Below are 14993 nucleotides of genomic sequence, written 5' to 3'. Positions count from 1 at the left end.
CCGATTCTTTTTCTATTTTTTTCCTTCTGTTTCTTTGGTCACACCCAGTATTGTTGCCAGTCTACTCGTGGCTCTGCACTCAGGGATCACTCCTGGTGCGCTCTGGGGAACCATATGAGATGTCAGGGAGCAAACCCATGGGGTACGGATTTGTGTGCAAGGCTATCGCTCCAGCGCCTGCTCATGTTCTTCTTCAGGGAACAAATCTCCTTTTCTTTTGGTCTTCCTCTCCCTCTCTCTCCGAACTTCACATTCTCCTAAGAATTAGAAGTAATTTCCGCCAATAGAATTATTTTAAAAAGAGGTGAATATGACACCCAAAAGGAGAGAGAACAAATTGGAATGCTCTGCCACAGAGGCAGAGTGGCGTGGGGGGAATTTGATAGGGGGGCGGGAGGGATACTGGGTTCAAAAGTGGTGGAGAATGGACACTGGTGGAGGGATGGGCTCTCGAACATGAGGGTAAAACAAGATGAAAATGTGTGAATCTGTAACTGTACCCTGTGACTCACTAATTAAAAAATCAATAAATTATAAAAATAAACAACTGCAAAATAAATAAATGTAGCACTGTCAAAAAAAATAAAAAGGGGACATAAAAAAATGAAAAAGGCTCTATGATTCAATTAACATTTTATTTTTAACGACTTTATATCTATTTAAACTGAAAACAATACTATTAATGCTTGTGAAAGTAAGTTAGAATAACTCTAAGAGGATACAATTTCAATTCTATTTCCTTTTCAAATGCATTATATTATTTATTAAAATAATTATAATAGTAAAAAAATAAATAAATAAAAAGAGGTGAGCAGGAGAAATTGTTACGAGACTTGAAACTTATCAGGTGGCGTGAGTGAACAATGAGCGGAACAAAATGACTAATCAAAGATATACATAAGACAACCAAGGGCAGTTGAAATCAGAGAATAATGAGGAAATTTAAAAACAGTGACAACTTTATTGTGCTTATATTTTTAAGACCCCATAATGGGGTCCTTGTAAATAAATGCTGAGAATTTATAGATAAAATGTGGTGTGCTTCAAAATAAAGGGATAGGAATAAAGTTTGTATGGAGAGTTGATATAGGTGAACCGTGTGTTTTAATGTTTTTTAAAATTATTCATGATGTAGCATTAAATACCACAAAATTCCACCAGCCATGTAACCTCTGAGTTTTTCCCAGTGGAGTGTAACATTTATGTCACTCGGTCTTTTTACAGTTCAAATGGGCTAATTCCCATTCAACACTTAAAACAATACTCAATTCGTACTGTACACTCCATAGTTGGTAGATCTTACTATCACTTTCAGGCCAAATTTCCAGTATAACAGATATTTCAAATCTGAGCAAAAGTTTCAACTTCTGGGCAGCATCAATCTAGAACTGAATCAAAAGGCTACAGCAAAGACATGACTTACTCAAAACGAAACAAAAATCCCCAACCCAAACCACTCCCCCCTCAAAAAAAAAAAAAAACCAAACACTGAAGCAAAAAAGTATAGTCGAAATGACATCTGCACTTATATGTTCATCGCAGCACTGTTTACAATAGCCAGAATCTGGAAAAAACCCAAGTGCCCGAGAACAGATGACTGGTTAAAGAAACTCTGGTACATCTATGCAATGGAATACTATGCAGCTGTTAGAAAAAAATGAAGCCATGAACTTTGCGTATAAGTGGATCAACACGGAAAGTATCATGCTAAGTGAAATGAGTCAGAAAGAGAGACAGACATAGAAAGATTGCACTCATCTGTGGAATATAAAATATAAATATTAAAAAAATATAAATAAATATATAAATATAAAATAACAGAGTAGGAGACTAATATCCAAGAATAGTAGAAATAAGTACCAGTAGGTTGGCTCCATGGCTTGGAAGCTGGTCTCACATGCTGGGGAAAAAGGCAGCTCAGATAGAGAAGGAAACACCAAGTAAAATGTGGTTGGAGATCTCGCGCAGGAAGGGAGATGCGTGCTGACAGTAGACTAGAGACTGAACACAATGGCCACTCAATACCCCTACTGCAAACCACAACACCCAATTGGAGAGAGAGAAACCAAAAGGGAGTACCCTGCCACAGAGGCAGGGTCGGGTGAGGGGGAGATGGGATTTGGGGGTGGGAGGGATACTGGGTTTATTGGTGATGGAGAATGGGCATTGGTGGAGGGATGTGTTTGCGAACATTGTAGGAGGGAAAAACAAGCTCGAAAATGTGTGAATCTGTATCTGTACCCTCATGGTGATTCACTAATTAAAGAATAAAATAAAAAAAAATCATTAAAAGTCATTTGTGATGATGAAAAAAAAACACACAAAACCCAAACACCCTAAAATTACAGAACAGAATTCTCTCATGTAGAGAAAATTACTTAAAAAAATCAAATGCATTACCTTTTTTCTATTCGAACTGCCTCTGGACTGTAAATTCATGGATCCTGGGGGATGGCAGGTGAGCTCAAAGCCATTAAATATTATCTAAGGCTGCTAATCTGAAAGTCAAGGAAGTGGAAATCTTTCTATTTACTAATCAGATGACGTGATGGAGCCAAATTACCGCCCATTCCTGCAGATCACTGCCCTTCCCTCAATGCTGATAAAAAAAAAAAAAAAAAATCCCATGGGGCCGGAGCGATAGCACAGCGGGTAGGGCGTTTGCCTTGCACGCGGCCGACCCGGGTTCGATCCCCGGCATCCCATATGGTCTTCCAAGCACTGCCAGGAGTAATTCCTGAGTGCAAAGCCAGGATTAACCCCTGAGCATTGCTGGGTGTGACCCAAAAAGAAAAAAAAAAAAAATCCCGGATGCAGGTGGACTGAAGAACTGTTATATGAGCACAGGGCCCCCAGATGGCCATCACTTAAGCCCCAATTGCCAAGAGCCTCTGAATTATATTGAGGACTTCTGTGGGAGAAAGCTCACTTTGGACAATTCCTGTTACATACGGTTGGCAAGAGTTTCCGGTAGGATTTCTGGGTTTTCCCTTCTTGGTAGACGACAACTGAATTTGTCCCTCAACAGTAATGCCTCACTCAGGGGTATCAAAGGGCCAGTATCACCCAGACATAGAATGACACCAGGCTTTGTCTATCTCCTCCATCCTGGGTCTCTAAGGGGTCTGCAGGATATGTTCATTTACGTGGAACCGAGGGTCCCTGCATGTGCTGTGAGAGCTCTCCAGTTACCTGACTCTGAGGGGGAAGAGGAGAGGCTAGACAGCAATACCTTTGGGGGGCTTCCAGGCTTCGGGGAAAGGGGTCCTATTACAGCGGCAGAGTCTGCAGGAAGTTACAACAGGTGGGGGCTGGTAGCGCGGGGGTTCAGAGGGTGGGGGTTTGCAGGGCTGGGGTTCAGAGGGTGAGGGCTGACAGGGCTGGGGTTCAGAGGGTGAGCGCTGACAGGGCTGGGGTTCAGAGGGTGGGGATCTGCAGGGCTGGGGTTCAGAAGGTGGGGGTTTGCAGGGCTGGGGTGCAGAGGGTGGGGGTTTGCAGGGCTGGGGTTCATAGGGTGAGAGCTGACAAGGCTGGGGTTCAGGGGGTGGGGGTTTGCAGGGCTGGGGTTCAGAGGGTGAGGGCTGACAAGGCTGGGGTTCAGAGGGTGGGGGTTTGCAGGGCTGGGGTTCAGAGGGTGGGGGCTGACAGGGCTGGGGTTCAGAGGGTGGGGGTTTGCAGGGCTGGGGTTCAGAGGGTAGGGGTTTGCAGGGCGGGGTTCTGAGGGTGAGATCTGTGAGTGCTTGGGGTTGAGAGGGTGGCGGTTTGCAGGGCTGGGGTTGAGAGGGTGGGGGGTTGCAGGGCGGGGTTCAGAGGGTGAGGGCTGACAGTACTGGGGTTCAGAGGGTGGGGGCTGGCAGGGCTGGGGTTCAGAGGCCTGGAGACCCACGGCCAGTCAAGGGCGGAGGGAAGGCTGGTGAGCACGCCCTGTTAGGAACAAACGGAGAAGCCAGGCTCTGGGCACATGGGATGATGACGCTGCATGGGGTAACAGGGAACAAGAGAATCGGAGAGTGCAATTCTCGGAGAGGAAATCTGGGCTCAAGACTTGGGGCGAAGCAGTGAAAAGGAGGCAGGTGGCAGAGCTCGCGGGGCCGATGAGAGGCTGTCCGACCCCGCTGGGTCTGCAGAGGAGCGGGGCGTCCAGGCGTGCGTCTGTCCCCAACCCCCGTCCTCACCAGTATCAGGGCTGCGGCCACCAGCGCCGAGCCGAGTAGCACCAGCTGCAGCAGGAGCGACGCCATCCTCCATGTCCGCGCCGCCGCCGCCCGCCCTATGGAGCTTCTACACACATGCGGAAGCGCCCGCGCAGCCCCGCCTCCCGCCCCAGAGAGGCCGCGCCCGGGAGCCGGGCGCCCGCCGCCCGCCACCCACAGCGCCCCCGCGCGGCCACGGTGAGCACTCGGCTGCCTGCTGCGCCCGCCGCCCACAGCGCCCCCGCGCGGCCACGACGAGCACAGGCTGTTCTGGAGCTGCAGGATTTCACTCGGGAGTCTAAATTCCATAGCCGAATTAGCGAGCAAAATTCCAGAGCGTCCAGTTGAATTTGAATGTCAGGCAAGCAACTCAGTTTCAAACAACCTCTTTGAGTAGAGTTCATAGGCTAACCAACACACCATGAAGTTCTTGGTATCTACATGAATATATTTTTTTAAAGCTGTGATGAAACAAAACAAAATTTGGTTACTTTACTCACATTAAATGTACGATACAGTGGCCTCAGTCCACGCTCTGTCACTATGATCACTATTTCTAAAACATTCACCACGTTCTCCAAATCCTGGTCACAATTAATACCATGCACTATTTCAGGCACAGGCACACTGTAATTAAAAAAAAAAATTCACTGTTTAGTTGTGACCGAGATTTAATTGGGCGTCCTGCATTTTATTGACAATCCCGTTCCGGAGAGGGGTGGGGACATTCAAGGCGACTCGGGGCAGATCTTTGGAGGCGTTTCGGGACCTGCAAAGGGTGACCCGGTGCGGCTCAACGAACGCACAGAGAAGTGGACGTAAGCCTCCGGCGTGGAGAAAGAAGCGCTTTACCTGGAGAGGCAAGCCCAGGGCTCTGCACAAGGCGGAGCCGAGGGAAGAACGCTGGGACAGTGGGAGAATGATCCGCACAGAGCGCTCAAGTCCTCAATCACTTTCTACTCAACTCCAGCGACAGGCACTTGTGAATTTCCTGGCCGCAGATTCGTCACCCGGCGCCGAGTCAAGGAGACCCCAGGGAGCTTCTGGCTAGACGTGACGGCCGCTCCCGGCTCGCAGGTCGGGCGGGCGGGCAGCAGCCGCGCGGTAGACGGGCGCGTGCGGGAGACCAGCGGGGGCGCCCGTGTCGAAAGTGCGGGGTTCCGGGCGCGCGCGGTCGGGGCGGGCGGCGGGGACGCGGCGCAGGCGCAGACGCCGGGCGGGAAGATGGCGGCCGGGTTCAAGTGAGTGCTGGCGGCGGTGCGCGAGTGTTTGTGCGTGTGCGGCGGTGGTGGTGGTGGGGGGCGGTCTGTGGTGCCCACCCCGGCTGGGCTTCCCTTCTCTCCGTGGAAGCAGGCGACGGGAGGAAGGACCTGAAAGGGGTCGTGGCGACGCACGGGATAGGGGCTTCTGTCCCTAGTGAAGACGGGCGCGAGGAGACGCAGCCCCGCTGGCCCTAGCCCCACTGGCCGCACGGTCCCCCGGTGCGCAGGCGGCTCATGAAGTCTTTTTGTGTGTCGGTTTTTATCGTCAGAGTCTTTTTTTAATTTAGTTTGTGGGTCACAGCCGGCGATGCTCGGGGTGGGCGGGGATCGAACCCGGGTCGGCCGCTAGTGGGGCAATCGCCCTCCCTGCTGTACTCCGAGTGTTTTGAGGAACACAGTGAACAGGATTGCAAAGCAAACCGGTTCTTGGAATTTTTTATTCGTGTCAGCTCCATAGCGCAGCGGGTAGGGCGTTCGCCTTGCACGTGGCCGACCCGGGTTCGATTCTTCCGCCCCTCTCAGAGAGCCCGGCAAGTTACCGAGAGTATCCCGCGCTAAGGGCTACCTGTGGCGTATTCAACATGTCCAAAACAGTAACAAGTCTCACAGTGGAGATGTTACTGGTGCCCGCTCGAGCAAATCCATGAGCAACAGGGTGACAGTGACAGTGACAGTCAGCTCAGGGTCATGATAGTAGGGTCTTGTCTGACGCATAAAGAAACCTGGTGACCGAGGATCGACGAACCTTGATGGAAACCAGTCTCATGCGGCTGTGGAAGTCGCGCTGTAATCATGATCAAAGCATATATTAAATTTTCAGTTAAAGAATGTAGGTCAAATAAAGACGCCACCTTTCTCTTGGTTACAAGAGTCCAGGCTTCATAGAGTGACACTAAGATGTGGATAAGTCTGCAAAGAAGCCCAAGGGCTGCGCTCCAGTCCTGTGAGTCAGAGGGAAGTTAGACCGGGATTGTAACTCCCGCTACAAGTGGTCAGAGTCTTAATTAACAGTGGTCAGTTACAGGTGGTAAAAAACAAACATCAAGATTCATTTACAAAGTGACATAAATTGTGAAGATTTATGCTGCATCACAATCCCCTTTTAAGATTACTATTTTCTGGATTTATGTTAAGGATTCACGTTAGATTCATTTTTCTCAAATTGATATTGTTTCAGGACTGTGGAACCCCTAGAGTATTACAGGAGATTTTTGGTAAGTAAAGTTGGCTGTTTTGCTTTTTTTGTTAACAACATGGTGCTTCTTTTAGACAATTTTTGAGTAATTCTGCCGAAGTTATGGGTTTAATGTGTTTTCCGTGTTGTGTACAAAATATACATGTAGATGTGGCTTACTTTCATATTTAGAAAGAGAACTGCCGTCCTGATGGGAGGGAACTTGGTGAATTCAGAACCACAACTGTCAACATAGGTGAGTATATTTTGAATTCTTAGAATGGAATGTTGGAAGTTGCTTGTTAATAAGCTTTTCAATACTGGTAAGAAATTTTCGTTTGTAATTTTTTAAAACTTTCATTTTTGACATAACTATAGTGTTTTTTTTTTTCTTTACAAACCTCCAAGACATGATATATTTGTATTAAGTTCTTTTGGACATAACTGGAAAATTTCCACTTTTATTTATCTGTCTGACATTCTCAAGGTTTTTTAACCTCTAAGCCACTTGGTTTCAGCCAAATTTTACCATGTGTAAAAGACTTCAATGATTTTTTAAAGACAGTTTTATCTGTACAGTGTCTTGTGATAATGAAAAGATTGATTCCAATTAAAGGATAGCTGACTAATTCTTAAAGACAATAACTAGGCCATTTAAAAATTACGTAGGAAAAATTTTTATAAAAAACTATGATAAGATGACGTGGAAAATGAACACTGTGTACTTCATTTTGCTTCTTTTTTTTCAGGTTCAATTAGTACTGCAGATGGCTCTGCTTTAGTGAAGTTGGGAAATACTACAGTGATTTGTGGAATTAAAGCGGTAAGCTGAAATTACCAAATTAACATCAGATACTTACTAAATCAAAGCATATGCATATAATTCTACTAAGCAGTTAAGTGGTTTTTTTTTCCTGTAGTTTTACCAAGAGCGTTTTTTCACAACCCATGTTTAATGACTTAGTTTATTAGTATTTGTTAGATATACTAAAATGGATGGTGTTTTGTAAGGGTTTTTTTAATTTTATTTTATTATTGAATCACCGTGAGAATAGTTACAAAGCTTTCAGGTTTAAGTCTCAGTCATACAATGATCAAACGCCCATCCCTTCAACAGTACACATGTTCCACCACCAAGAACCCAGTATGCCCCCCACCCCATCCCCCACCCTGCCTGTGTGGCAGATGATTTTCACTTTACTCTCTCTTTACTTTGATTACATTCAATATTTGGACAGAAAACCCACTATTATTATTTGGAATTTTCCCCCAACAATCAGACCTGCCGAAAAGGCATCATTTGATAATTTGTTTTCTATTGCTGGTAATGAAGACTATATGATTTTGGATTTCTGGTATTTTAGTAATTAAGTCCAGAATGATTTCTGCCAGAAGCCACTGGGTTCTGAAATTGGTTTGTGTGCTTCTGGAATCATGGCCATTCAGGAGCGGAGGAACCATTTGTGGGCGGCTGCTTGGGGTCTTGTCTGGGCAGGGAGCAGCGCAGGTCCGACCCCCCCCACCCAGAGATTTCCCATGTGCCCCGCCACTGCAAACTCGTACCTCTGTCCAATGGGCTCTTGAATGATGGCGGTTGCCAGGCTGCTGCCACCAGAAGGAAAGGCTGAGGGACAAAAACCTTTCCCCTCCCGGGGCGGCACAAGGCCATAGCTTAGTTCACAGTCTAGAGGCATTTCTGCAAGAAGCTGCTGGTTTCTGAACTTGGTTTGTGTGCCTCTGGGGCTCTCTCTATAGTTTTGGGCATTGTAGTTTGCTTGGATATTCAACATCACCATTCAAGCCTGCCTTCCAGGGGCAGATGCTAGATCATCTATTATCCATTGCTCACTTTGTGTATCAAGAAAGGTTGGGTGGCTGCGTAAGTGGCTGCACGGTTTAGAGAAATAGTCCTGGTCCCCACATACCGAAGTCATGTTTGTAGAAGCTCATGTTTGTACAAGTGTTGCCGGGATTCCATCTGGAAAAGGTGGGGAGACTGGACCTCCTCCATCTGAGGCACGCCAGTGGCTCTGTTTGGGACCTGGAGCATTCTCTGGTGTTGCATTGCTCACCGGCCAGGATTCTTCCAATAAAATGAGTTTCAAAAAATCTGCAACTGGGGCTGGAGCAATAGCATAGCGGGTAGGGCATTTGCCTTGTATGCGGCCAACCTGGGTTTGATTCCCAGCATCCCCTATGGTCACCTGAGCACTGACAGGAGTAATTCTTGAGTGGAGAGCCAGGAGTAACACCTGTGTATTGCTCGGTGTGACCCAAAAAGAAAAAAAAAATCTGCAACTTTTAAATTTTAAACAATTTGGCTGTTATTTAACAAATTGAGATTTGATTTTGGAGCCACATTGGGATCACTCCTGGTATTGTTTGGGGGCCGATATGTGGTGCTGGGGATCAAACTGGGTTGTCTGTATGCAACACAAGCACCTTATCTGTTGTACTGTCTCTTTGGCCCAAACTGAGAAATTGAGATTTTGGCTGTGGGGGAGGGGCATATCCAGCAATGTTTGGGGCTTACTCCTGGCACTGAACTCGAGTTATTCCTGGAAATGCTCGGGAGACCATATGGGATGGTAGGGATTGAACACAGGTTGACTGCTTGCAAGGCAAGCACCCTACCTGCTGTACTATTGCTCCAGCCCTCCAGACCAGCCAAATTGGGATTTTTGATGATTTCCTCTGTCCAGTGGTGCGTTCTAATTTGTGCAAATGAATAAATTGAGTTTGTTGAGTATATTGACTGGTGGAAGTTAAGTAACTGGCTCAGGGTTTCTGAACGTAAATATGGGTCTTCCCCACCAGTCAGCAATCTATTGCTGGTCTGTATGTATAAAAAGGTTGAAAATCTCTGGTTGACTGCCTTAAAGTATTCGGCTATGTATTCAGGAATCACTCCTGGCAGGCTCGGATGACTGTTTGTGGTGCTGGGATGGGAAGTGAACCAGGTTGGTAATGTGTAGGGCAAGCACCTACCTGCTGTACTGTTGCTCTGGCCCTGGGTATAGGAGTCAATCCACAAGTATAAAAAGATTGAAGAATGGTGGTCTAACATTTGAATCCAAGTAGTGATTCTAGAACTTTTAGTGTTGACCACCATAGGAACATTTTCTATGTGCCATTATTTGGTGTTTAAATTCAGATTTTTGAATACTGAATGAGTGGAACAGAAGATGGGGCAGAAGTTTATTCACTCCAGGTACTTTTGAAGAAGAGCACTGTAAACTATGTTGTACCGTCTACTTGCTTTGCAGAGATAACATGCACCAATACATGTACAGGTCCAGAAAGCACACTCCAAGCATAGTATTTGTTCATATGGTCGTTTGCTAGCCAAGACACTAGTAGGTAGAGACTATTTATGAAGATAAATAAGTTACCTTCACAATTTAAGAGTGTCTTTCATAGTAAACATACTTGCTTTTGTAGGAATTCGCAGCACCATCAGCTGATACCCCTGATAAAGGTTATGTTGGTAAGTTAAATGGTTTTGTAATTTTAATGCAAATACTGTACCTTTACAAATTTAGTATTTTAATTTTATAAACTTATATTAATATTTTATACATACAAATCTAATGCTAATTTTATAGTGAAGTTGAAGGAAACATTTCAGAAACATAGGAATGATGCGTAATTCCTGAAAAGTTAGAAGATAGTGCAAAATAGCTATTATCTATGAAATAGCACTTCATAAACTATTAATCAATCTTGTCTATACATTGGAAACAAAGAAAGACTTTGAGGCTCTGCCAATTTTCATGTTTTCTACCAACTTTTGTATGACAGTGATTGTCTTAGACCATGCATTCTCTATGGTAGGAAGCAACATTTTATAAACTCAGAACTGCCTGGGGAGATGACCCAAAGGACTGGAGTGCATGAGGGAGCCCCAGATTTGATCCCTGGAACTGCAAGGATCTCTAAGAACTGTGCCAGGAGTAGTACTGAGCACTACCAAGTGTACCTGCAACATAACACCTCCACCCCATCCCCTGGCAAAAACATTAACTGGTTATTAGTAGAGGGGCAATCTTCTAGATTGTAAATAAAAAGTTGCTGTAGATTTGGAAAGATTGAGCCCTAAACAATTGTTTTTGTTATTGTGTGGGGAAAAGAAGTTCATATCAAGCCTGGGAATCTTAGAAAAATCAAAAAGAATTATAATACTTTCCACTTGGAAAAACTTGTATCCTATGGGTATAGTATTTTTTGCAGTACTATTTATAATGCTTCCATAAGCCAGGTGGTTTAGTTCATAGTTGCAGTTTCTTTCAGTGCCTAATGTCGATCTGCCACCTCTGTGTTCATCAAGATTTCGATCAGGACCTCCTGGCGAAGAGGCCCAAGTTGCTAGCCAGTTTGTTGCAGATGTCATTGAAAAGTAAGATCTACTTGATAATTTGACTATTCATTCATGACTTGAAATTTTTTTTGCTTACTGAATAATTTGTCATTAAATCAAGTTCACAGATAATTCAGAAAGAGGACTTATGCATTTCTCCAGGAAAGGTAAGAGGAACAAAGATTTTGTGAACTTTTAATGATTCTAAATGGTTTTGTAGGGAGAATGAATAGCAAAATTAAAATTATCATCCATGTAGTTGTAAGCAATTGGTTTTGACTTATTATCTGATGTGAAGCTATCTTGTATGCTCAGGACCCTTTAATCCTCTCAATAATTTTTGATCCACTAATATGTTAAAGGACATGGTATATTCTTAGTCTGCTTAAATATTTATAACTAGGTTGATTTGGAATTAGGCTTTCGATTATATACTGGTTAGCAATGTAAAACCTAATATTTCTGTTGTGGGGCTGGAGATAGTACAGACAATAGGGTACTTACCTTGCACTCGACCAACCTTGGCGCATCTCATGGTCGCCCACACACTGCCTGGAGTGATTCCTGAGTGGAGAGCCAGGAGTAAGCCGTGTGCATCTCTGGGTATAACCCAAAAAGCAAACAAGAGCTTCTGCTGAAAACTGAATTTTGAATGTTTTTGGGCCATATCCGTCTGTGCTAAGGCATCACTCCTAGTGGTGCTTGGGGAACCATATGCATGCCAGAGATTTGAACTTGGGTTGGCTGCGTAAAGGTAGGCACTTTACCCCTGGTCTCATTTCTTTTGACCCCATCACTCTGGACTTTAAAAAAAAAACATTTTTCTCCATCTGCTGACTTGACAAGAATGAACATTCTTCTAATTTAGCTCCCTTGAGGGAAATGGAGGAGTCATGTCAGCTGGGTAATCAAAGGCAGCTTTAAACACACCTGTTTTTTTTTTTCTATTTTATGCAAATGGTTGCCTACCTAACCAAGAGTCTTCTGGTTTATAAGCTGAATACCATGTTCTACCTATTAGAAGATTTAAATTTTCTGTGTTTAAACTGTATTTTAGCTTGCATGGGTTCTATACTGTGATCTCATTTGCCTCGACTACGATGGAAACATTTTAGATGCCTGTACATTTGCTCTGTTAGCAGCTTTGAAAAATGGTAAGCAACCTTAAAGTGTTTGTGTCAGAATGTTCTCTTTCGCAGTTTCTCATACTCTAAATATGTGATTTTTCTTAGTTTCTTATATAATACTAAACAGCTTCCCCAGCATATGTAGTATTTCATTTTTCTCTGTACTATTTAGAGTGGTGCCTCAGCTACATCCTTCTGTTTGGGGACTAGATTCTCAACGACACTGGGTTTTGTGGTTAAATACTTTAACTGTGATCTAGGTCGGTTGTTTTCAGCAACCTCAGATCCTTAGGTTTAGAAGAGCAAAAATCACTGATGGAAGTTGTCTAAGCTGTGTTTTTAATGTCATAGATATCACCATGAAAAGTAGTTTTGAGGGGTCAGTGTATGAACCTTGAGCCTAACCTAGCAGTGGTCAGGGATCACTCTTGGCAGTGTCCTGGGCACCATATGTAGTGCCAAGGGATCTAACCAGGGTCTGCTGTGTGCAAGACAAGCACCTCATTCTCCTGTGCCCTATCTCTACTGCCAGGAAATGTTACTTCATATTAAGGAGAATTATCCTAGGTCACTGATCTGTTTTAGATTGTGGATGACAGGTATTGTTGAAGTAACTGTACCTCCAGTAACTAACTGGAGGTTGAAAATACAGTGAGTGAGCTTAGCAATACTTGAATATTTAAAGTGAGTACTTTGACTCCTGGCTCCATCATCATGCTAAGGTTAATCCATCATCAGTAACATGGGATAATACCTACTTTATCATGCTGCTGTATGTAATTTAATCTAACAAGAATGTGAAAGTTCTTAAAAGTGGCTAGATGTTAATAATCCTTTTGGTTTCTTTTTTGCTGGTCTTGAAGCCATACCCACTGGTGTTGGAGGGGGGTGGGGAATGGGGTGTTGTTGCTCCCAGTGGTGCCAGGACTATCATTAAGGCACTTTTTTTTTTCACATAAGCTCTAGGCAGGAATGACAGAGGTGTTTAAAAAACAATGCTTATGTGCACTACACCAATCTTAAATTATTGTAATCCTTTTTTAAAAAATGCTTATTGACAAGGTTGGAGGGCAGTGAATTAACATTGCACAGAAAACTATACTCTTCCACCACTCACTAGATTTACTTTGTCTTTTTGTAGTACAGTTGCCTGAAGTTACTATAAATGAAGAAACTGCCTTAGCAGAAGTTAATTTAAAGAAGAAACATTTTTTGAATATTAAAACTCATCCAATTGCAACTTCTTTTGCTGTATTTGATGAGTAAGTTAATCAAATATATAAAAATGTATGTGGAAGATATTAATCAACTGACTTTTAAATGCCCATTTTGTCTTTGTAAACTTTGGATGATTTTGTTTTTTCACCAGTTCCTTGGCTTGCTGATCCTTGTGTAATATTTTTCTTCAGTTATTTCACTAAAGATTTATGATAGACTACTGTCAGTATTTGGACTGCCAGTCTTTAGATTATATGCTGTATGTAGAAATTGCCTGCCAATTCTATTTCTTTTTAATCTAACATGATAACTAAAATTTAAATGTCAGTATCAAGAGGAGTAAATTTGTTCTGTAAACAAGTTACATGATTTACACTTTCTTTTTAAAAAATAGCACTCTGCTCATAGTTGACCCCACTGGAGAGGAAGAACATTTGGCAACTGGAACCTTAACAGTAGTAATGGATGAGGAAGGCAAATTATGTTGTCTTCATAAACCAGGTAAATTATTTCCATTTCAGTAATTCTTAAATATGTAAATGGAAAGCTCAGTATAAGCTTTTTGTATTAGAAGGATCAAGGAATGTGATTTTTGTATTATTTACCTCATATAAGTTGTCTTCCCCCCCCCCCAAAGTTAAGCGATATCCCTGTGCCCTAATATCTATCAATGGTTCAATTTTTTTTTTTTTTTCTTTTTGGGTCACACCCAGCGATACTCAGGGGTTACTCCTGGCTTTGCACTCAGGAATTACTCCTGGCAGTGCTTGGGGGACCATATGGGATGCCGGGGATCGAACCCGGGTCGGCCGCGTGCAAGGCAAACGCCCTACCCGCTGTGCTATCGCTCCGGCCCCTCAATGGTTCAAATTTAAAGGAAGCATCAGCATCCCTGGAAACAACTGTGCCAATGGTTTCACGCTATTTTTTTTTTTTAACATGATGTTGCTTTCACATGGTAAAATAATTATAATATTAAAAAGTGTTGCAAAATATTTCAGGTGGAAGTGGGCTGACTGGAGCTAAACTTCAGGACTGTATGAGCAGAGCAGTTACAAGACACAAAGAAGTAAAAAAACTGATGGATGAAGTAATTAAGAGTATGAAAGTCAAATAATCAAACATTTTCAAAACAAATTTGTAAAAATTGTATTTGTTACACTGTGCACAAACCTTTTATACTAAATAAATATCAAACTACATTCTTTTGAAAGATGTTTGTTTCTATTACTTCCATGTTTTATGTACAGTGAAACATTTTTATAAAGCAATGACTTAAGCAAACCAACCCTAATGCTTGCTAAATCTTTCCCATTTTTAAAAATCATAGGGTTGTGCCTCTGTATAAAGTCTATACATCTAGCAATGTAAAATACTGACACATTAAAAAACAACAAAAATGAAATAGGAACTCAAAATTCTTTGATCCAATGCGCTTATGCATAAAAAAAAAATACAAGACTCAGAATTTTGGAGTGGTTGGCGTGCTTCTCTTCATTTTACTTTTTGACTGGCTGCCCGTATGCCGGTGACGATGTAGCTGAGCTGTTTGTGCCGCTGCCGCCGCCATAGCCATTTGATGCTGCAAGAATCGCAACTGCTGAAAAAGGGAGGAAGAATTAAGTTACATGTAGGCAGCTTACAGAAAGGTGCTTTTCCTGA

The 14993-nt window shown here is 43.3% G+C and overlaps 3 protein-coding genes across 18 annotated transcripts in view; 1 reads left to right on the top strand and 2 right to left on the bottom strand.

The window, feature by feature from the left end:
- ALG5 (ALG5 dolichyl-phosphate beta-glucosyltransferase) overlaps window positions 1-4308 on the bottom strand; it is a 37216-nt gene extending 32908 nt beyond the window's left edge. The window contains exons 1-2 of one of the 2 annotated variants that reach the window (XM_055123916.1): window positions 4176-4302; window positions 1861-1900 (exon numbers count right to left, since the gene is read on the bottom strand). Coding sequence is in view for 1 of the 2 variants with exons in the window: in XM_055123913.1 (XP_054979888.1) it covers window positions 4176-4241 (66 nt within the window). In the remaining variant the exon portion in view is untranslated. Of the gene's footprint in view, window positions 1-1860; window positions 1901-4175 lie in introns of both variants that reach the window. The other variant, XM_055123913.1, reaches the window with a different exon arrangement.
- Window positions 4309-5388: 1080 nt separating this feature from the next.
- On the top strand, window positions 5389-14544 carry EXOSC8 (exosome component 8). Its single transcript, XM_055133853.1, has 11 exons — window positions 5389-5434; window positions 6633-6669; window positions 6822-6885; window positions 7379-7452; window positions 10071-10116; window positions 10920-11025; window positions 11108-11153; window positions 12044-12140; window positions 13255-13375; window positions 13726-13832; window positions 14333-14544. Exons 1-11 carry the CDS (start codon window positions 5418-5420, stop codon window positions 14446-14448), a joined length of 831 nt encoding a protein of 276 aa, XP_054989828.1. The 5' UTR covers window positions 5389-5417; the 3' UTR covers window positions 14449-14544.
- Window positions 14464-14993, bottom strand: part of SUPT20H (SPT20 homolog, SAGA complex component) — a 32530-nt gene continuing 32000 nt past the window's right edge. For 12 of the 15 annotated variants that reach the window (XM_055133771.1, XM_055133808.1, XM_055133835.1 and 9 more), the window contains one exon: window positions 14464-14931. In XM_055133771.1, the coding sequence (XP_054989746.1) occupies window positions 14794-14931 (138 nt within the window). In that variant the 3' untranslated portion in view covers window positions 14464-14793. The remainder of the gene's footprint in view (window positions 14932-14993) is intronic. The other 3 variants (XM_055133796.1, XM_055133822.1, XM_055133826.1) reach the window with 1 other exon arrangement.

This window comes from Sorex araneus, chromosome 1, assembly GCF_027595985.1.
Source record: "Sorex araneus isolate mSorAra2 chromosome 1, mSorAra2.pri, whole genome shotgun sequence".
NCBI lineage: Eukaryota > Metazoa > Chordata > Mammalia > Eulipotyphla > Soricidae > Sorex > Sorex araneus.
This window is presented reverse-complemented; position numbering and strand designations above follow the sequence as displayed.

Excerpts from the sequence above, each read along its gene's own strand:
- EXOSC8 (XM_055133853.1), top strand. Across the intron at positions 12,141-13,254 it reads GTTAGCAGCTTTGAAAAATG|TACAGTTGCCTGAAGTTACT; the intron begins GTAAGCAACCTT and ends GTCTTTTTGTAG. Across the intron at positions 13,376-13,725 it reads TCTTTTGCTGTATTTGATGA|CACTCTGCTCATAGTTGACC; the intron begins GTAAGTTAATCA and ends TTTAAAAAATAG.